The 22,373-nt window shown below is 44.3% G+C and overlaps 1 protein-coding gene across 4 annotated transcripts in view; it reads right to left on the bottom strand.

The window, feature by feature from the left end:
* ASH1L (ASH1 like histone lysine methyltransferase) overlaps positions 1–22,373 on the bottom strand; it is a 65,067-nt gene that overhangs the window by 33,304 nt on the left and 9,390 nt on the right. For 2 of the 4 annotated variants that reach the window (XM_082333203.1, XM_082333206.1), the window contains exons 3-4: positions 9,523–14,263; positions 2,581–2,682 (exon numbers count right to left, since the gene is read on the bottom strand). In XM_082333203.1, the coding sequence (XP_082189329.1) occupies positions 2,581–2,682; positions 9,523–14,263 (4,843 nt within the window). Of the gene's footprint in view, positions 1–2,580; positions 2,683–9,522; positions 14,264–15,232; positions 16,375–17,435; positions 19,384–22,373 lie in introns of those variants that run through there. The other 2 variants (XM_082333204.1, XM_082333205.1) reach the window with 2 other exon arrangements.

Below are 22,373 nucleotides of genomic sequence, written 5' to 3'. Positions count from 1 at the left end.
GAGAATTTCCAGGTCAACCATATAGATTATGCTGTATTAAAAAGGGATTTGTTCCAAACTAAGAGCTTCCCAAAGCTGCCCTGCTGGTTCTTAGTGATAACATTTAATCAGAAGAAACCCTGTTCTTTCTGGAATAAAATAGATGCTGTCTTCTCATAAATATATCACAATTGCACATTAGCATTTACAAAACGTTACTGTAACTGCGGCCAATTATTTAGATTGGATCTACTTGAACTAGGGGGTCCTAGGCTGTAGACTGAAGAGCACATGCTAGGGTAAAGGTAACTGTTAAAGGGAAGACAACAAAATGTTTTTATGAAAGGGTTTCTGCCATTTGACAGGAGGGAGATCGTGCATTAGCTGACAAAGACATAGCACAAACAGTTTAAAATAAATATTTTCTAGTCCTAGTGCTCAGTAGTCCAAGCGTGGTACTCTGGAGAAATGTATTCCTCATTAAGATTCCAAAGTCATGCATCTGCAAGTGCAAATGAAAACGTGCTTCAGAGAGCGCACAATTTAAAGGAGGAAGAATCAGCATAACAAGTTCCCAAAATCCTCCTACGAACAACGTTCTCCCTACAGGGAACGGAGAAACACACTTGTCAGGTCGCTGCTGTAAGCCTAACTGTAATCACCCGGAAAACCCAGCAACCCGAACAACTTTGAAAGAACTGGAAGGATTTACACTTTCAGCTTTCAATTTTAGATGAAATAATAGAGATAAATTGTTCTTTGTTTTTTTGTGGTCTTTAAATACACATCGGGATGGAGCTGAGGGTTCCTCGCAGAAACGCCATCTGTTAAGCACAGCGAGCTCTGTGAACAGCTGCCCCATCCACCGATAACCAAACTATACAACACAAGACATTTGGACACAAAGTCTAATGGATGTCCTTGAACCAGGGTTTCTGTTTGGAAACTGATCCAAAAGGATGGGAGAACTGAAGGCGATGATCCCCAAAACAGCTGCAGGCCTGGTCAGGCTCGCTCGCAGCCCTTGGTAACAAAGCAGCTCCCTGACAAACGCACTGAAATCCCACATGCATTCCAGATCTATGGAAAATATAACAAAGACTGGTCCTTTCAGCTGCATCATCAGTTCAATGACTTTGAAGTTGATAAACTTGTGATTCATTTCATTCTTATGCTCTCCTGCACAAAATATGCCTGAACTTTTAACACCTTCCTATACACAGGCTGCCACCGATTGCAGTTGCCCCTTCAAAATGAGTAAGTAAATGAAAGTTAACAAGACAGAGAGGAAAAAGAGAGAACACTTCACTGCAGATGACTTTCTTTAGCATACGCTGAATAAAGCATCTGTTGCAAATAGCTGTTTAAAGGGAGGAGGAAATAGCACTTTTGGCACATTCTTCCTATATGGAAATCGTAACTAGTTCTGTAAGTACCGATCCTAAGGATGTTTACTACAACTCTGCAATCAACTTTGGTGCCTAAGAACGTTTGAATTCTGCTCACAGGAGTTCTTTCTACAACTGGGCTTCTTACAAAATTGGGCAACATTACCAGATGTTTGTGTGTTCAATCATAGGTAAGCCCACCTCCCATCTTCCTCGGAGGTACTGCAAACAGGGTGTGTTTTTACTACGTGGCTGTCAACTCGGCGGGCATATGCAGGAAATGAACATTTTCGGATCTTCCCTCTGACAATTTGGTCAATGGATTTGACAGGTTTTCAGGTGTGAAAATGTGACAGCCAGCCACATGCATGCATTCGCACACCGTGGGGCTGCACAAGTCTGACCTCCTTACAAAGGCAAGCTCAAACCACTTCAGAAGTACTTTTCCCTTCCTCAAGAAGTGAGCAAAGATGGACTTCCTCAAGCAGCAACCTGCACAGTACGTCACCCCGCGGCTGAGAAAGCCAGCGTATCAATATCCTGTGGCATACATTTGCTCAACTTCATGATGACTTTGTGCATCTGAGACTTGGTCCTCATTTGACAGAACTGATGAGAATGCTACCGGAGCTCCCACGGCTTTCCCTACTTCCATCTCTCTCCTACTATCATTTTTGACCTGCCTAGGGTGATTCACAACTGTATCATTAGTGACAACTGGGATGAGCTGCTTGTCATCCTCCATCACCTTAGCGGGATTCTCACGTGCTACGAAGAAAACACAACGGCGCACCCCGTCTCGATCCTAACAGTTATCTACCCAAGGGCAGAAAACTGTCTGCCTTCAGAACAGCACAGAAGTCAAGCTCTTCCCCATGCAGGAATGAATCTATTCATCTAATTCATTGATTAACTGTAGCATCACAGGTCTTGCTAGCATTAAAGCATTGAGCTTCATGAAGACCTGGTGAGGAACCAAATTCCATTCTGCCCTAGCTATGCTGCTGCTTCTATAAGTGCCAGCTCAAGTTCCCTATTCTGTAACCCCATTTGCAGCACTCACATCCTAAAACGTAAGTGGAAAAACTCAGTATCACCATGACCGTATTGCTGCTGTTGAAGTTCCCATAGCGCCACTGTCTCAGGTGTCTGTAGTAGCGTAAGTCTTAGTATAGCAGTGGTCCCGAAAACAAGGCCACCAGATACTACTTGCCTGTAGAAGATGTGCTCTCCGATGTTGATCTCTTTCTGGAAGGGCTGCAATTTGTGCTCTCTGACTGCCTCTGGGAAGGTTTGTCCTGTGTTGGCAAAGTGCCTGAAAAGCAGATCAGGGAAGAGAAAAGCACAAAAAAAAATCATTTCAGTCTGGCAGCACCAATACGACACACTGTAGATGCTAAATAGTCAAACTAAGATTACTCTTTCTTAGCTTTAGGAATGCTTGCTTGCTGTGATGCACGTAGGTGGAGGAGGACGGAAACGGACCATCAAGCAGGAGTTTCTCACAGACTAACGGCATAGGTAGGACAGTAAACAAGCCATGAGAAAAAGCCACTTAATATCATCAGAGTATTAGCTTTTATGTAAAAAAAGAAAACAACCCCCCATATTCCTACTTTCAAATGACTCCTCGATTTTCACAGAACAGCTGAGTTTGGACAGGACCTCTGCAGATAGCCTAGACCAACCACTCTGCTCAAACCAGGGGCAACTACGGCAGGCTGCTCAGGGCCACCACGTTCAGCTGGGTTTTCAACATCTCCAACGATGGAGACTCCACAGCCCACAGTTCCATCACCCTGACAGTAAGACACTTGTTTCTTCTGTACGAACAGAATTTCCTGTACTTCAGCGTATGCCCGTTGCCTCCTGCCCTGTCACCGGGCACCACGGAGAACAGTGCGGCTCCTTCTTCTTTACTCCCTCCCATCAGGCACATCTACACGTCGGTAAGATCTCCCTGGCGCATTCTCTTCTCCAGGCTGAGCGATCCCAGCTGTCCCAGTCTCTCCCTGTAAGGCAGATGCTCCAATCCCTTAGTCATCGTGGCTTTTCACTGGACTCGCTGCAGTATGTCCATGTCCTTCTTGTACTGGGGAGCCCAGAACTGGACACAGCACTCCAGATGTGGTCTCACCAGGGCTGAGTAGAGGGGAACAATCATCACCCTTGACCTGCTGGCAATGCTCTTCCTAATGCATCCCAAGACACTAAGAGTCTTCCCAGCCCATTCCGCCAGCCAGGGACGGTCCCTCGGAGCAGCGGGATCATCCTCTGTAGCCACCACTCCTCCCAGCTGCACCATCTGCGAGCTGGCTGAGGGCGCACTGTGTCCCACCCGTGAAGAGGGACCCCGTATGGATCCCTGGGGTACGCCGCGGGAGACCGGCCTCCAGCTGGCCTTCGCGTTGCTGATGGCAGCCCGCTGCGCCTGGCAGGCCAGCTGGTTTTCAATCCACCTCGCTTTGTAAAAGCATTTCTCTCTCGCTCCTCAGGCAGAACTGCTTCATGTAAGACACTATAACCTGCAGGCAGCTGAAAAGCTAGGAAAAAAAATTCTTAAGTACTTCTTTAGATTTGTCTCTTGCTATGTTAACTTCTCCTTTTTAAGATCCTGTCACCAAAAAAAAAATATTTCTGCTTCAGTCAGCCATGTCAAATATGTAAAAACCCCAGGGTCTAAACCAATGAGAGAGATGATTATCCACACACAAACGAGTAAAATGCATTATTGGATTTCAGGCACCTGCAAAACATGTTTCACTATATGTTCTGAATGCACAGGGCTTGGTATTACAAAAAAATCATTAGATATTGGCTTATCACTGCAAGATGTCATCAGGCAGCGGCAATCGCAATTACCATTACTTCAGTTAAAAACAATTTTTAAAAAGCTCCAGAAATCTCACAACTATTGAAAGGTTAAGGGACAAAACTGGTCATGGCATCTGATAACATGAGGAAAGACCTATTCCTGTTCCTACTTACACATATTTTCTTACTGTAACTTGTTGTATTTCCCTAAAACTTGAACTTTTAGAGAATCCCAATTACTCTTGAACATAAAGGTTGTGGGATTTGTCACCATTTCATAGAAAAAAGCTGCATATTGCAATTATGAAAGTGCTGAGATATTAAAAATTCAGACACTAGTATAAAAACCTAGGTAAACAAAAACGCCTGTGGCAGCGCGCAACGAGAATATGCGCATCATGAAAAGCTCTAGAAGGTAAAAGCTAGAATGCGTACTTAAAAACACTTTCATTCTTTCCCTTCGAAATATGGTTCGTGATAAATTACCTCAGCGTTGCCTGTTCAGTTCTGATCTCTTTCCTTACCAACAGACTCCAAAGAAACGAGAGAGCGGGCCACCGACGTTATGCTCTAAATGAAGGCCCCAAATCAGCGCCCATGCAAACGACCGTTTGCTTCGATGCGTGAACAGAGATCCTCAGGGGTGAGGCAATGGGAGAATCCAGGAATGCACCAAGCTGATTCACCTGAAATCTTTAGGAAAATCTCCTTTGAGATCCTGTCTTGCCTCAAAGTTTCGATTTTTTTTTTTTACTAGAGGTGTTAGGAGCTCATGGTGTAATATCTAAGATGCGTTCGACTGACAGAGGAAATAAACAGCATCACTCTTCCCAATATTCTAACTTCTTGACACAGCAGAGGAATAATTTTCATTTTCCTTAATTCTTCTCAACACGGGCACAATCATAAGGCTGCTGGACATTGTCCCAAGTTGCAAATCATATTCCTGGTATAGATTTTCTGACTTTCCTGCATGGCATCCTGCTGGAGAGGTGGTGCCGGGGGGGTCTTAAAGAGGGCTTCTGTACCGCCTGTTCCTGCACCACGCAGGTAAAAAGGAAGCTGCAGCGGAGCTGTGCACACGGTTGCTTAAAATTAGAAAGAGCAGTCAGCTGTTCTTTTATTCCATAATGAATTTTTCTACTAAGAAACTACAAGATGCATTGATTTCACAAAGCGTAGATTAACACAAATACCCTGGCACCTCAGAGGAAAAAAAAAAAAAAAAAAAGAAGTATACAGCAGGAATAATTGTTCAAAGCAGGAATAGGCTGTAAGCAAGAAAAAAAAAGGCGAGAGGAATGCGGAGGGCCGCTCGGACGGCAAAGCCGTTTGCAACCGTGCTCGCTGACAGACGGCGCCCGTAGCCCGGGGGCCGCCTGGCAGGGACTGAGCGCTCGCCTCCTCCGCGGGGGCGGCAGCTGCCCGCCGGCAGGTTTCCCGCCCGCGCTCCCGCCGGCCCCTTCGCGGCCCCCGCCTCCCCCCGCCGCGGGCAGCGCCCGGGACCGCGCCGGGCGGCGCGGGGCCTCCCCGCTCCCGCGGCCGGCAGGGGGCGCCGCCGCCCGCCGCCGCCCCGCGCGAGGGCAGGGCCCGGGGCCGCGGCCGTCGCCGCCGGGGCAGGACGCGCTGCAGCGGCCCGAAGCAGGCGCGGAGAGGCAGAGGCATCGCCCCGGAGCACGACTGGAGCCGCAACCCCGGCTTCGATTCGGTGGAAGGAAGGCAGGAAAGACTCCTCCACTGCGCTGATCCCCACCGAAGGGCAGCGAGGCTGGGGCAGGGGCTGGAGCACAAGGCTGGGGAGGGGCGGCTGGGGGAGCTGGGGGGGCTCAGCCTGGAGAAGAGGAGGCTGAGGGGAGCCCTCATCGCTCTCTGCAACGGCCTGAAAGGGGGCTGGAGCCGGGGGGGTCGGTCTCTGCTCCCCAGGAACAAGCGATGGGACGAGAGGGAACGGCCTCGAGCTGCGCCAGGGCAGGTTTGGGTTGGGTATTAGGGAACATTCCTTCCCCCAAAGGGCTGCCAGGCCCTGGCCCAGGCTGCCCAGGGCAGGGGCTGAGTCCCCACCCCTCGGGGTATTTAAAAGACGGGTAGATGTGGTTCTCGAGGACATGGTGCAGTGGTGGACTTGGCAGTGCTGGGTTAACAGTTGGACTCGATGGTCTTAAAGGTCTTTTCCAACCTTAACGATTCTATGATTCTATGAATGGCCGATGGTTTTCTTGCCCTTTCCTTCCAGGCACTGTGAGCAGCACACTGAGACCAGCTGATGATAAGCTATCGGTTGTTTGAAATAACTCATGGTGTGAAGCGGCAGAAGCTTCCTAAGGACCACCGTGAACCTCAGATGAACAGGTAACAGCATCCTACAGAAATCTTAAAATGTTAGAGCCGCACGACACACTGTCGTGAAGTTTACGCCCTGTCGGTATTAAACAACAAGCCTACAGCGTATAACTTCAATCTAAACTTCATCTTCTGGGAAACACAGACCTTCACTAGAGTCCTGTTCACCAAAACACGCACATGCCTAACACAACTCGGATGCAGGCGATCTCTAAAAATATCTAGCATCAGCTAATATCATAGAAAGACTCTGTCAGTTAACTCAACTAGGCAAGGTTTACACTCAAAAGTCGATGGAAAGGAAGCCTATTTTCCATATGGGATACCTTGAAATAAAATATCATGAATATCCCCTCCGGATCACACAGAACAATTTCAGAAGGCATTCCCCGACGCTGGTCTCTGACTACTCGTTTTAACTGCTCCCATTCTCTCCATCACGCACCTAAATCGCATCTGCTTTAATAAATAAACAATCTTTGATGCACCCGAGTTTTCTCCTCCATCTGTGCTATTTCCTGAAGTGCACAAAAACGTCCAAGTCTTTCATGGTAATAGTTTCAGAATCACAATTCAGCAAAAAACCAAAACACAACAAGCACAACACGCAACTTGACACTGATCTTCCAAAAAAAGAAAAAAGCCAGCCTTTTGACTTCGCTGGGGCTTTTTACTAGCTGCAGTTTTAGGTTTTCTGACACATTGCACGCGCACGACGCGGGGCATTAGGAGCCCCTTGTGAACGAGATGAACGCCGAGCTGCGAGCCAGCCTCGCCGTACGCCCAGCTGGTTTCCATTGCAGGGAACACACTTACTGGGAGCGATACACGGCACGGAACCAGCCCAACGTACCATGTGAGGGAGAGTGATTCAGAGCCTTCACGAGCAGGTTTCAGCTTAAAACACCTCTGCTTTTTCTCTTAATTTGGTTGTTCCTCATAAAAACCCAAGTCAGATCATTCACCGTAATGGAAATCCTCAGGAAATTCCCAGAACTGCACGAGCTACCACAACCAATTCTTCACTCCTCAGAGCCAAATTTAACCCTTTGAGTGACCTAGCACTTTGAATTTTTCTTTCCATCGCTGCAGGAGAAGCAATCTCACGGCTTTATTGCTTTCTCCTGACTCCCCCCTTCCCTGAGTAGTTTTAGTAACGTGAAATAGTATGAAGACATATGAACTTGTAAAAAAATCCACTGCCAACTGCCCTTAAAATAAAGCAGCAAAACATAAAATCCCCAAATGCCAAAATGAAGCAAAGAGAAAAAACCCTTCCATACATATGCAGTCAGAGCAGGGAGGTGGCAGGAGGCATCGGAACGGGAGTATCAGGAGAAAAGGAGGAAGATGAGAGTGAGGAACGTGAGGAGGTATTAGCCCTTACTGGCTGCTTGCTTGGCTCGTGGTCTGCGAAACATCAGCCACAGTTGGGCAAATGATTTAAATTTCACGGGAGGGTGTAGGCAAGTGTTGGAGGGAGGGAGGAGAAGCTATGTGTCCAGAGGAGGGCAACGAAGTTGGTGAAGGGGCTGGAGCACAAGTCTTATGAGGAGCGGCTGAGGGAGCTGGGGGTGTTTAGTCTGGAGAAGAGGAGGCTGAGGGGAGCCCTCATCGCTCTCTACAACTGCCTGAAAGGAGGCTGTAGTGAGGTGGGGGTCGGTCTCTTCTCTCTAGTAACGAGCGATAGGACGAGAGGGAACAGCCTCAAGCTGCGCCAGGGCAGGTTTGGGTTGGATATTAGGAAAAACTTCTTCACCAAAAGGGTGGTCAGGCTCTGGCCCAGGCTGCCCAGGGCAGTGGTTGAGTCTCCATCCCTGGAGGGATTTAAAGAACGGATAGATGTGGTGCTCGAGGACATGGTATAGATGGACTTGGCAGTGATAGGTTAACGGTTGGACTCGATGATCTTAAGGGTCTTTTCCAACCTTGACGATTCTATGATTCTATCAGACCTCCTTCACACATCGGACGTAAGCAAGAAAGAGGACGAGCCGCCCTTTTGTCTTTTGCAGGGTATCTGTGTTATGTGGTCTCACCAACCGTGGCAATTAAGACAGAAGGGGATAAAATGCGAAAACGATTCCCGCAAACATCTATAGTAATCAAGTACAGCACGAAGTGACACTTAAGCCAGTAGGGAAAGTGATGTATAATATAGTTTCTTCAAGTCCTAAATTTCACATTAGCTTTTTTTTTTCCTTAATATTATGCAAAGGACAAAGTTCACCGTTTCAGAGAGGTCTTTTCCTTAAGCAGCAACCCTCTGACAGCACCACTGCGATTTTCTGTGTATACAGTCTCAGCTAGTTCTGTTTCGGTTCTGCTTGAGGCTACGGAAGAGGAGTTTCCCAGCTATGAATAAAGCAGTCATTACGAGGTTTGGTCTTAGGCATTCCCAGCATCACTTAGCAACTGCTCTGAGGTACTGCTAGAGGCTCCAAATCAGGGATGCAAAGCTACACTGTCGTAGCGATTATCAAAGTAACTAAAATGGAGCTACAAAAGAAAAAGGAAACATTTTCTGAAACGGAAATGTTATTCGCAATAGTAGTACCAACAGCTAGTCTAAATCCAACCAACCAAACTTCAAAACAGAAACATGGCTCTTAAAGTATCAAAAATCACGAGAAATTTGAACTTGATTCTCCAGAAAGTTAGAAGTGTAAGGAAAAAGACCTTTTCATGAGAAAGCATCCTTAGCATAACTTTATATACTGCTGTAACAAAGCAAGAAAAATCTGGTTGGAAGAGGTACTTACACAATCCCATAAGCAGCTCTGGAGGAGACACCATGTCGGTCTGTACCAAACGCTGCAGGGAACAGCGCTTTAACAGAACGGAGACACCCAAGAGCGAAAGGAAGAGTGGGACTGAAATTCAACACCGCAAGATTCCTACGAAGCCAAAGCTATACTTGCCCTGCTTCTCTAGCACATGTTTGGTACAAGATAAAACAGCGAGACTCGTAGGAAAGTACGCGCGATTAGAGCTCCCTTACCTGACAGCGGCTGTAGCGCCTTTTCGATAGAAGGCAACGGTTCCTTTCTGAGAGGGCGATTGAGCGAGTTGTCTTGCGCACTGAAGAGTCCAGGGCTGTCAGTTAATTTTTTACGTCCGTTGGTGCTGGTAGAGTTTGTGACTCTGCAGCTGCCTATTGCACTTGTGAAAAGATTTGTGTGTTCATCGTTGCTGGCTGGCTCAGAGCTGGGAGTAAATCCCCCCAGGGACAGACCCGGGGAGTTTTCTGAACAGTCTATCTGTAGCGGTGTCTGCAGCCCCAGCGCCAACGAATTGGACTCCGAAGGCTCCCTCCTGACCCACTGTTCGTCTCTGCTTAGCAAACTCTTTGAAGGTGACAGGTGGGGACAAGACATGTGACATCTGTGTTTCTCTTTATGTTTGTACCTCTCACCAACAGCCTCCTTCCCAAATCTGTAGCGCTTCAAGGACTCCAGAACTGTTCTAGAAGAGCTATTAGCCGTTATAGTGTCCATGGAAACCTGCGGCTGTTCAGAAGAACGATGTTCTCTGTGTTTATGGCGATGTCTATGCTTATGTTCGAGCATCCAGCCGTAAGCCATTTCAGGTGGAACGCTGGGGTACGTGCTCATTGACAAGAGCGGAGTCCTACTTGTCGTGAGGAAAGCCTCCTGGCGTAAAAGTTTATGCTTCTTCTTGTGGTATTTGGTGGGATTGAGAAGCAAATGGCCCGTATGCATGTAGGAAGGTGGTGGCAGGGGGGTGGTGAAAGAAGGAGAAGGTGGAGGAGGATAAAGAGTGGGAGGGTACCTTCCGTAATAACCTAAGCCTATGGGAGCGGCGGCAAGGGGAGAGGGAGAATAAGGCATGCCGTAGGAGGGATAGAAGCCCGTACTGGAGAGAGGAAAGCTGAGACTATGCATGAAGGGCATTTCTGCCATAGCCTCCCGCATTTTTGGAGGCCTGCCTCTCTTCTTCTTTAAATCGGGTTTTCTAATGTAGTGCAAAGGATCTAAAGGAAAAGTAGGGTGGGTATAGAAACTATTGAAATTTATCCTAAAAATGGTAGGCAGTAAATCTCGGGGTATAAAATGGTGACTTCTGTGGGTTATTCTAATTTCACTTAATCGACTTATTAATTCTTCTAACTCGGCGAGGAAATCTGGGTCCTGCCTACCTCGAAGCTGAGGATACTTCTTTTTCCTTTTTCGCTTCTGTCTCTTCATTTTGTCGTAACTAAGGTAATCATGACTGCGGCGCTTACATTTGTGTTTATGCTTTTCTTTTAGATTACTTAAAACGGTGGAAGTTTCGGGTGGAATAAGGGAAACATGGTCAAACGAATGCCTTTTCTTCTTCTGCCCACAAAACTTCTCCGCTCGATCTGAAGTACTGTTATTATCTGTTCCTATCCCACTGTCGCTGGGAATCGTCTCATCGCTGTGAGACTCGCTTACGGGGGAAGGAGTGGCTTCTTTCAGCGATGTCAGCTCGCTCAAGTGAGAAGGAGAGTTTGGCAACAATGTAGGTGGAGATAATCTCCTCCTTCCCTTAGCAGCTTTTTTCATCGCAAGCGTCTGAACAACACTTCCTTGCCTGGAGTGTATGTGTAAATACGGCACCGAGCTGGGCTCAATAAATCCCGCATCGCTGCTGACAGGGCTCTGTCCCCCGCTCACTGCAGATGACTGGGAGCAAACCGGAGACGGAAGAATCTCGGAATTATTAGCTGTCGAAGGCAGCAAATGGGGAAGTACTTGTCCTAGTGACGTCCCAGGAGCTTGTTGAGCAGACTTCTCAAGAACTGTCAAACTGGCAGAACTGCTAGTTAAAATACCATTCAGGACAGCTTTAGGTTTCCTTCCTCTCCTTTTTCCTATATAAATTGTTCCTTTCTTGCTGACGTTTATTTGCTGGCCTAATTTTGAACCAAATGTGGCAGCAAGAGTTGACACTGTATTGTGGAGTTTAGATTGCACTTTCCCTTTGTTATTTGGTTCCACTGTACTAGACAGAATCTGATTCAGAAGTTTCTTTCGCTTCAGAGTTTTCATTTTATTTATTTTTCGAATAATTGTTTTCATTAACTGTCCATTATTTCTCTTGGCAACTTTTCTGTCTGAGTCTACTTCCAAATCAGTCATGCTACAAATATTGGGTTTTTGGACTTCTTCTGGCCCTCGGAGCTGGTCCTTTCTCTCAAAAAAGTCCCCACTTTGATGTTGATCGTTTTCAGACTCTATCTTGCTCGAATTATCTGTTCCAACAAAAGGTGCCACAGAAAGAATAGGTGGCTTCATTTTGATCGATGACCTGATCTGTCTTTTAGGCCTCCCTCTCTTTTTAGGAAAAGGTTGTCCTGATAAGCTCTGTTTTAGGGAGGGAATTTCCACTTCAGGCTGCAAAATGGGAGGTTCTTGCTCTTCTTTTGACTGCACTGAGAAGACTTTTGATGCTGGGATCTTTAGAGTTCTTTTGGGGGGACCTTCGAGCTCTGGCATCTCCTTGGATTTAGGTCTTCCTCGTTTGGGTTTATACATGTCAGGTAAGAAGTCCTCTGACATACACAAGCTAGAGGGTTGTTTGTGAGCGCTGTAGAACTTTTGAGTTTGCTTGTCAGTCTCGGCTAACAGGGCAAGAGGCTGTCCGTTAGCTTCATTCAGTTTTGGCAACTGATGTTTGACAAATTCATGCTCCACAAATGAAGATGATCCTATGTTTTTCAAGAATTTGGCCTGCTCCAAATTACCACTTGATAGTGCACTGTACGAAATGTTTTTAAAAAGCTCTGACCTTTCTAGTTCCAGACCCTTCGGAGATCGACATGTGTTTCTTGACACCACTTTAGTCCATCGTGGTTTCCTTCCTTTTCTTTTCTTTAAAGGTTTTGATTGCTGAGTAGTGCTCAGATTTTTTGCCCCTTGGCAGGATTTATCCGATGCAGCTATTGCACCAATCTTTAGGAACTGCTTGCTACTAAACAAGCTCGTAAAACTGACTACTGAGGGGGTGACAGTAGCGTGAATGCTTGTTTCAGCTGCCAAAATAGGCTTCTTCCCTGTAGAAGGACTAGTTCTTGAAGTTTCTACATAACTAGCTTTTGAATCATTTAAATCTTTATCGGCACCTTTAAAATCAGTGCTCAGAGTATGGTTCAACGCTCTGTTTATATTCAGAAGTGTACTGTCAGAAGAAAACTGAGTTTTGCCAATCTGATCTGAAATACCTTCTAAGAGATCTGCTGTGGAACTTAAGTGCAATGAGTTCGATGCTAACTGTGACGATGTTGTTGAGAGGCTCCTGTTTAAGGTGGTAACAGACACTGTGGGTGAAGGCGATGGGAGATTTCCCTCTCCTACTGCACTGAACGGGGACTTTGCGTCGGAAGCACCTCCTGTTCTGAAGTCTGGTGAAGTGCAATATACCGGAGGCTGTTTTTCATGCTTAGATGTTTCATAAATCCCTTTTTCACTGGTGGAGTAACCATCCTGTGGAACGCAGATTCCTTCATTAAACATCTCTTTGCCTACATCAGCAATTTCTTTCCGAATTGAAAATTTTTCCAAGATACTTTCTTTATTCTGTCTCATAATATGCTTCTCAAATGTTTTGCTAGTAGTATTTTCCTTCAGTAAATCTGTAGTCTCATGGCTTTCAAGGCTACTGAGGTTTGAATTGCAAGGAAGCTTAAAGGGCTCCGAGGCAGGCATAAGAGAGTCTGCTTTCAGAGTTCCAGAGTCCTTGTTAACCAAACCAACCGGACTGCTGATTCCTGTTGGCTTCTTTCCAGAGTCCTTGCTAACCAATCCCACCGGACTGCTAATTCCTGGCATCTTCCTCCCAGAGTCCTTGTTAACCGGTCCCACTGGGCTGCCAGTCCCTGGTGTCTTCCTTCCCGAGTCTTTGTTACTCAGAACTGTCGTATTGCCGCTCCCTGGCATCCTTCTCCCAGAATCCTTGTTAACCAATCCTGGAGGACTATTTACTCCCAAAAACTTCTTCCCAGCATCTTTGTTAATCAATCCCGCCGGAGTGCCAATCCCTACTGGCTTCTTGACAGACTCCTTATTAGTCAAGCCAGTTGGAGTGCCGATACCTGGAAGTTTCCTCCCAACATCTTTGCTGATTAATCCAACTGCAGAGCTGGTCACTGGCTGTTTCTTTCCAGAGTTATTGTTAACTAACCCAGTCGGAGTGCTGATGCCTGGTGGCCTCTTTCCAGAGTCCTTGTTCACCAATCCAATTAATGGGCCAATCCCTTGTGGCTTCTTCCCAGAGTCCTTGTTAACCAATATGGCTGCACTACCAATCCCTAATGGTTTCTTCCCTGAGTCCTTGTTAACCAATCCAACAGCAATACCAGATCCTGGCAATTTCTTTACTAAATCTTTATTAACTAACCCACTTGCAGTTATGGTTCCTGGTAGCTTCTTCCCCGAGTCTTTAACCAAACCAGACGCAATTCCATTTCCAGGCTTCTTCTGCTTTGTTTTGGAAGACTTTGAAGGAGGACAAGTTGCAATAAGCTGAGCCAATTTTTCTGTTACAGTTGTTGCTCCGTTAATTTGTGTTCTATCCTTTAAGTCAGAATTATGGCTACTGATAAGAGTCGGAGGAGATGACTTTATATAATCTGTCATTTCAGAGTGCAAGGGGGTAACTTTCTTAGATAAAGGATTTGTTTCTACTTGTATACCTTCTTCCACATGTAATTCAACTGTTGCAACTTCTCCAGCTTTCTTGTACGACTTTGAAGGGTCCTGGAAGTCAATAAAAAAATAATCTTTAGGAACAGAGCACAAAGACTCTCTCTGAGTAACACAGTATCTTTTTATGTTGAGATGATTAACACCTGCTTTTGATAACAGGGCAACTAGATAAACACACACTTCATGATCCTGTTAATTTTAAAGCAAGTATGTTTCAGTGGACATCTTGAGGCTTTTCTGATGTTAAGGAAACACAAACTCACTCCCAGTCCTCAAATGCAAATCATTTAATCTGTCCCCCAATTACAAATAGTCTCCAAAAATACTGTTAATGTTTATTAAAAAAAACACATGAACGATAAGGTACTGGGCTAACTATTTATAGTGAGATGGCACCTGAAGACCTCACATGCTACTGAGAAGCAGCTGAGCACTGCACGGGCAGGTGTTGTGCAAACCTGTCCGTGCACGGCTCTGTCACTGTTTCTCAGTGTTCTCCCACGATACCCCCAGCTGCTCCAGTAACACGTTTTCCTCACAGCAGACTGCTGATAGTACTAGAAGAAGTCAAATTATTCTGTTGTTTGTATGGGGCGGGGACAGCCCCCACCCCCCCCATGGAGTAAATGAAACTTGCAAAGTTACTTTCTGTTCTGACCTAACCAAATTTGAAATTTATTCTGTAAAGGTTAAAAAACAAAACAAAAAACCCATTGCAATACCCATTACCTCAAGAAATCTTATTAGGAACATCTCAATAAATTAATCTTTTATTTTGGAAGGACGTTCTTCGTTACATGCAGCGCCCAGTACATCTCTGAAATGCATGGGATCCATTCACCGCAAGCAGGGGCTAAGAACAGAAGACCGATCCCTTAGGAGATAACTACATATACACACAATTTGAAAACCTGCTGGGATCTACTATCTCAAACATCAAATGAAGAGTGAAAGGCATCAATGCCACACCTATTCATCCCTCGGCAATAAAAACGAATAAGACAATTGCATGGTACTTACTGTACTTGATTACAGCCAGCATTAGATTGATCACGTTCATGGCTGGCCAATATCTAATCATGCTGAAGAAAGATACAGCCTGGATTCCTTTGAAATCATTTGATAAACGGCAAACTTTGGCACTGATCACGAGCGAAGTATTTGTTCAGTAAGCTACACCAGCATGACAAACAGAAGACTGCAAGCTGGATTCAGTTTGACAGTTTCCTCGAGATGGGAGGTAGTGGCTGGGGTAATTGCTGCCTGACCCGTCAGAGCCGCTGCCGCGCGTGAACAGGCACTCCAAATCCTAGGCCGCTGCCTTTCTGCCGGGATGGAGCAAGAGGCGTGTTTCCTTCTGCCCACATACAGGCCTGGCACTTACACGGAAACTACTGAGTCAGCACGGCACACGACACAACTCCAAACATGGCACCCAACCACTTCAGCCGACACGCTTGGACTTACCTGGGTTGCATGAGCGTGCTAGAGATCTTAACTAAATAGTATCAAAGCGGTCTTTCTGACCAACCTGCGCGACTGCCTTCATAGAGTTACATCCTCTTTTCTATGGTCTTAAAGTTTGACAAGAACTTTGGAACTACATTTTAAATCTTCTTTGTTCAGGGGACTTAGGACACATTTGAAAAATTCACCTAAACACTGAGCTGGGAATTCAACTCTTCCTTCCCGTGGTTGTTACGCCGCCTGTGTATACACTCTCTCCCCGGTATAGCCTGCTACCCCACTAGCTAGCTTCTGCTGTACTCTTATACTCCACCCTTTCCGGGTATCGAATGCCTCTTGTCAGGTTACACCTTCTCCTACCCTCAGAGAGCTTGGAAGTTTTATTAGATATTGAAATAAAATAAATAAATAAGAAAACCCTTCCAAAGCGAAGCTTTGATCTAAATAAGATGCCAGGATTTGGCAAACATGACTTTAGCATCAGACAAAGATTCTTTGAAAGCTGAAGGCATTCGCCCTGGAAAGTTTCTTTCTCATCTAGGGTGAGTGAATTTTCCAAGCACGCTGAAAATGATTTCAAGGAACGTGAAAAACGAAACAAGAAACTTCTGTTGAGTTGATAGATAAGAAGTCCAAAAAAGTTTGTAATTTTTTCAGCATTTTTAAAAACAAAAATTTTATATGGGAAATTATTTTCTTTTTCTTCCATAAAGCCACTTAATAACCAGTATGATTAACAGAAACAGTTTATTTTGGGGGGGGGTGGTTGTGGTGTGGGTTTTTTCAAGGAAAAAACTTCAGCTGATAACAGTTAATAGAGACATCTTGATCAAAATATCTAACCTTCCTCAAAGAAGGTTGTGCTAATCCAGCTGCTGCAGTAGCTGCAAAAACATTAAGAAAAAAAACCAACCCCAAGAAGCATAGAGTCACAGTTCCTTCTTGCAATTCTGTATTATTAAAAAATTCAAATTTTCTGCTAAAGTGAATGCTATGTAAAAGTCTGTTATGTCTGTTAAAGTATTGCCATCGCTGAGGAGTATCATACAGGAAGAATAAGACTATTGTAAACAGATGATAAAAATTAAACTTCAGTAGTGCACAGCCATGAACTTCAGGAATAACAAGGACATTTTCTGTATGGAGGGCAACAATGGAAGAATTTGAATACACTGGTCATACACTGAGGAAATCAAGTAAATCTCAGCTCACGCCAGCATCAGTACAACTCCACCAGCACCAGTCACAGCGTGAGTGGGGGTACACACCAACTGCAAGTGTTTTTAGGGAAGTTATCTAAAAGGCAGTGCGAACAGAGCACCCCGTATGTCTCAGACTAGCCTTGATCACGGCCTGTTTCTTTACTAGGTCCACATGAAAATCCTCGACGTACCAGAAGCTAAATTTCACTAGCTGTTACGATCACTGCCCTACCGGCCCAAATGTGCTTCCAGAAAGTAACCAAGATTTCTCAAGAGAAGTGGTATGTCACCGATCAAAGTTCTCCTTTTGGGGGAGGGTGGCCACGAGCATCGGTTGGGGTCGGATGTCTCCAAACCTGCTGCAGTAGTAGCACAAAACCCACCAGTCGTATCGGTTACTGGTTTTAAAGCTGTGGTGTAAAAGAGCCTGTGGTCTATGGAGAATAGTTTGGCACTTAGCCCAGCTTTTCTGTGGCAGCTGCAATCTCATGTAAATTATGCCGGAGCGTCACATTTCAGGAACTTCCCCCCAACTTAGCCACCCTCATACTCACAAAACACACAGCCGGGAGGCGGGGAGCAGCCATGATAGGTCCTACTGCACTGGAGACAAAAAAAGGTGCCTCGCTTTCCTGAAGTAACGTCTATTGCGCAAACATTCGCTCCATCAGATGGGAAAGAGAGCGCTGAAGTCCAAAGCACGTTACAGAGTGCTTTCAGTGAGTCCAGCACCGCAAAGCTTCAACGGCCAGCGTGGCCACGCTCACACGCGGCTCTACAAACGCCCGTCCAGTCTCTTGTTGTCTTTTTGCTGCTGCTGCTGGAAGCTGGCCTTATGTGCAGGGCATTCAGCGTCTCGCTTTTGCGGTTCCATGGAGTAGAGCGCCCTACTTCACTGACTTCAACAAAGGCAGAGTTTTATAGCAGAGGGAGCGTAAGGTCAGATTTTCATGCAGAGTTTTATGAGGACTACGAACAAATCCCTCACAAAACCCCCTACCATCTCGCAGGTGTTTCACCCGCCTCACTCACCCTGCGTGCCTGCAAACAAGCACGTACTTCAAGCGTCTTCACCGATGCCTTTATGTTGCAATGCAAGTTGACAGTGCCACGCAAAAGCCTAAACCAGTTTCTCTTGGATTACACGCGTTTTCAGTCAAGAGTTCTAGACCTGTTCTACGTTACTCTGGCTGTCAGATGGTAGGCTTACTCTAGGTGCAAAGCCGTTAAAAAGGTCTAGATTACATTACATTAAAAATCATTTTGTGCTTTAAAAACGAAAGCGTTTATTCCTGTGCAATCTTTAACTACAGCTGTCTGGCTCAAAACTCTATCCAACAAAAGAATAGCCCAAAGCAATTACATAAAACATGTAAGTTTTCATAAAATTGTTATTATTGTTAATTTTGCACTGAGCTGAATTTAAAATTTTAAATCTCTTATGTGGATGTACAGTGTCTAGACTTGCATCATCAATTTGAAGAATAAAAATTCCAGGTTATTTTGATATAAACTACTAACAGGTTATAATCAATCATTCCAGAATCATCACAGGCACCAACAGCAAAAAAATTGCTTTACTGCTAAAAAAGGCATTCATTGTTACACTACAGCATGATTTCAGGGTTTATTATTACTCGATTATTATTTACTGTTATTATCATTGGCACTTATTCGCAAAAAGCTGAAGCGTAGATAATCTTTCACAAGAACAAGGATCCCTCCTATCAAGTCTGGTGTAAAATTCACACTTCTCACACTAGAACCAAATTAGGAAACACAAGATAGTCTCAGCTTCCAAAAGCCAAAAATGTTAGAAGAAAACAGATAGTTAATGAAAATTTTGTTTGTTAATTCTCTTGAAAACTACCAACAAGCAATAAGGATTTTTAGATGTACACACACGTTTTATTTAGCTGTTGCACTTCTGGCCAACGCACGGGCTATAATTCAAATAAGCATTCTGAAGATTCATAGAAATTGCTTGTGTAGTTGTGGCATCGATATATTCTACACAAATTCCCCAAATAATGGGTGAAAGTGTGTTTGCTGTTTATTTTTCACCACCAAGACTTTTTAGTCTGTTCTAAAAGCAAGTTTTAGCTAACTACCAGGAAAAAAACAAATTATCTAAGTAGTCAAAGACAAAAACTTATGTCCCAGACCCTGCAGAAAATATTCTTAAGCTACTCAAAAGCAAAAAAAAATGCTTCTTTAGCTTTGCTACTTCTTTGCTTGAAAATTTTCAGTTAGTGGCTGTGATTTCATCAGCAAACTTTCCTGTAGAGCTTTCCTCATAACCAAGGGCAATAGAAAGAACTACAGAATACTGCACTCAGCAGTTTTACAAAGAAGTAAGGAGATGGAGCAAAAGCGCGTGTTCCAACTCGCTTCACTCTTTTACCATGACTATTTTAGAATTACGACAGGCTGTTCTGATCACTTCTTGCCTTCCTATTTTCTAAAACTTTGGTAAGGCAACTTTGCTGTGTCGCTGGCTACATTTACCTCGCATGCATAGGGAAACCATTCATACACCTCCCGTGCCAAAACTAACAGAAGCAAAATCTGTATTTACGTCGAAGGCTCGGGTTTTCAGGCTTAGCAAAGGTACGCTAGCCGTATAGCAATGTCCATCTGTCACAGGACACTTTTCTGAAAGAAAGAAACCCAAGTTTCACATTCAGTGTCAAAAAGCAAATTGAATACTGTTTTGCTATTACAGTAACTTCTAATTTTGTTTCTCTTCACACCTGGGAATCTTGGCCACGTCTAGGCCTCTCATTTCTGTTCTACGATTCTCTCTTCAGAAGACTATTAGCTTTTTTGTCTACACATTTCTGGAGGACAGGTTGTAAACATACAATTTACCCACGTCACCTAACCCACTCATCTTTCAGAATGGAGAGACTACCATAACTGAGGGCACTGCCCAAGTTTTAAGAGTCCTTTCAGCAGTAAGCTTGCGAAAGCGGCATAGCTGTCATAGTAGGAAAATACTTCGCACTCCCACCTATTTCAATTTTCACACTGATATTCCCAGGAGAAGATATTCACTACTTCTCTTTGTGTCTTAGTGGTTAACTAAGTATACTGCAAGTCCTACATTTCCATTCAAATTCTTTGTTCCTTCTTTAAAAGTACAGAGAGTTCAGTTTCACAGCTCAAAGTATTGCCACACCTTGCTCCGAATTGGTCATATATTCTCTCCCCCCCCACCCCCCCCATCAAAAGGAAAGATTAAGGGATCACTTTCATTTTCTGAAGTGTAATCTGCAGTGCTAAAACTTGCTTTATTTCATTGCAGTAAGAAAAAAGAATCCCTCAGGTATCAAATTCAGAACATGCAATGGTTTTAAACTGTGTTTACAATTTGTGTCTAGAAAGACAAATTTAATCACACTTGCTAGAAATCAGTAGGATGCTGTAAACCGTCATTTCTAACAATGCCAGAACGGCAGCAGGGAACATACAGAGTTAAACAATTTGAAAACCATTTGAGATCGAGCAAGCAGAGTATCTAAAGTGAATCATCATTAGTCAGGGATTTGAAACTATTTTAAGTAATGCGAATTTAATGCAACAGAACTGCGCTTCTCTACACTACGTGTTTAGGTTGTTCACCAGCCAAGGAGCAGGAGTAACTCCACTTAGAATAGCTGGAATTACAAAGTGATATGGTATCAATGATATCATATATAATAGCCATAACATTTAATAATATTGGTAATATTTGTTCCCCAACTTTCTAATTTCCATTGGAAATATGATGGATGTCTTGAAGAAAAACCTAGTATATAAACAAAGATGTCAAGGATGAAGAATCCATGCTGTCACCATCCGAGTTTAAATATTAATTATTCTCCCCAGTAAAAATTCCCAGGGCACGACCTCTTGATGCAATGGGAAAGTTTCCATATTTAATGGCTCTCTTTGCCAGTAAGAGATTTTCAGTTCCAAGCACCATCTCAGTGCAGACATCAAGAGAGATCAATGACTGGATATTCCAGATCGGCCCAGTACTCAACTCATCGCAATATAGTCTTGTTAAAGAAAGAAAAAAAAAAAAAAGGAAGAAAAAAAGAAAGTCATCAGTATAACGACAAATTGTGATCTACTCTTTCAAATTTTTTCAGGATGAAGTTAGAGACATCATTAGAAATAATAAGCTTGTTCTGAAATGGAAGAATATAAAATAAAGGCCATAGCCAAAGTTTGAAGTTACGTAATGTACGACTTGAGAATTTCTTGTTCGATAGGCTGATGAGAAACACCTTTCTGTTTGTAACGGAGGAAAAAACCCCAATGTGGTTGCATGGTAGAGCCTGGAAAAAGTCATTTTAGTCATTGCCCGCAACAAACAGCACACTTTTTCTTTCAGGGCATATTTTACGATTTCTCTTTGAAGATCCTCTTCCTCAAGGAAAAATTAAGTCTGGGTATGCCAGGGGAAAGGAAAAGGTTTGGGTATGGCAGACAGACATCGTCTCAGTACAAGATAAAGGAATTTTCCTTCCCTTTGGATAGGCTCTACCTTATGAGATATGCCAGGACAGATTTATGCAGGTAGCCTTACGGATAGGACACAGGCTAGAGAAATGAAAAACCTTCAGCCTTGGGAACCTTTGAAACAGGAGCCCCGTGACCAGACAACCCATCCGACGGAAGGGCTCTAACTTCCAGGGACTTGTATTCCCTTGCTGAACTGCCTGGCGTTGCAAAGTTGAACAAGGCTCCATAAGGAACGCGCGAGGAAACCGGGAGAGATAAATGTGCACTCATAAGGAAACAAGGTGCAAGAAAAACGGGAGCGCAGGGGAAAACTTCAGCTTTGCACCTGTAGGCAGGTACTAAAAGGAGACAGCTTACGGAGGGTATATTCTAACGTTCTATTAGCCAGCAAAACTTTTATGTATATTGGAAAAAAAGAGCATACTGTAACAAAACACTTCTAAAATGTAGCATCTATGCAGCTACATTTATAATTCTTGCCATTTATCCTATTTTCCCTATCTTATTGCTGCTCTTACTTGTTACATCATGCAGATCATAAAAACAAGACATCCTCAAGGCAGGACTATCTCCTTACATTCGGAAAATACCTGGCACATCTCTCAAGCCACTGCATTTATACGCAGTTTATCATCGGGCTGTTTTCTAACATATCTGGAAAAGTATTTTTTACTTTTCAGACGCTGCTTGATACGTCCATTGCAGAGTGTCAGTGAAGACACACAGCAACAACAATAGTTCTAACAGGTAAGGAAAAAAATATAAATCCAAAGACTAGAGACAAGCACAGCAAATACTCAGCCCCATTTAAATAGAGACAGGACCCCCCCGCTTTCTTCTACGCAAGAGACTAAAAATTACGCTGTTACTTTTCAGAAATTTACCTCTGATGTTCGCTTCAAGTTAACATGGGAATTACCTTTCACTACTGTTAAAAAAAACAGCGTTGGCAAGCTGTGAAAGAGCAAAAGCATTTTTTC

This window comes from Platalea leucorodia (genome assembly GCF_965183815.1).
Source record: "Platalea leucorodia genome assembly, chromosome: 24".
Lineage (NCBI taxonomy): Eukaryota > Metazoa > Chordata > Aves > Pelecaniformes > Threskiornithidae > Platalea > Platalea leucorodia.
The sequence above is the reverse complement of the archived record's forward strand: the minus strand, read 5'-3'. Positions and strand labels throughout refer to the sequence as shown.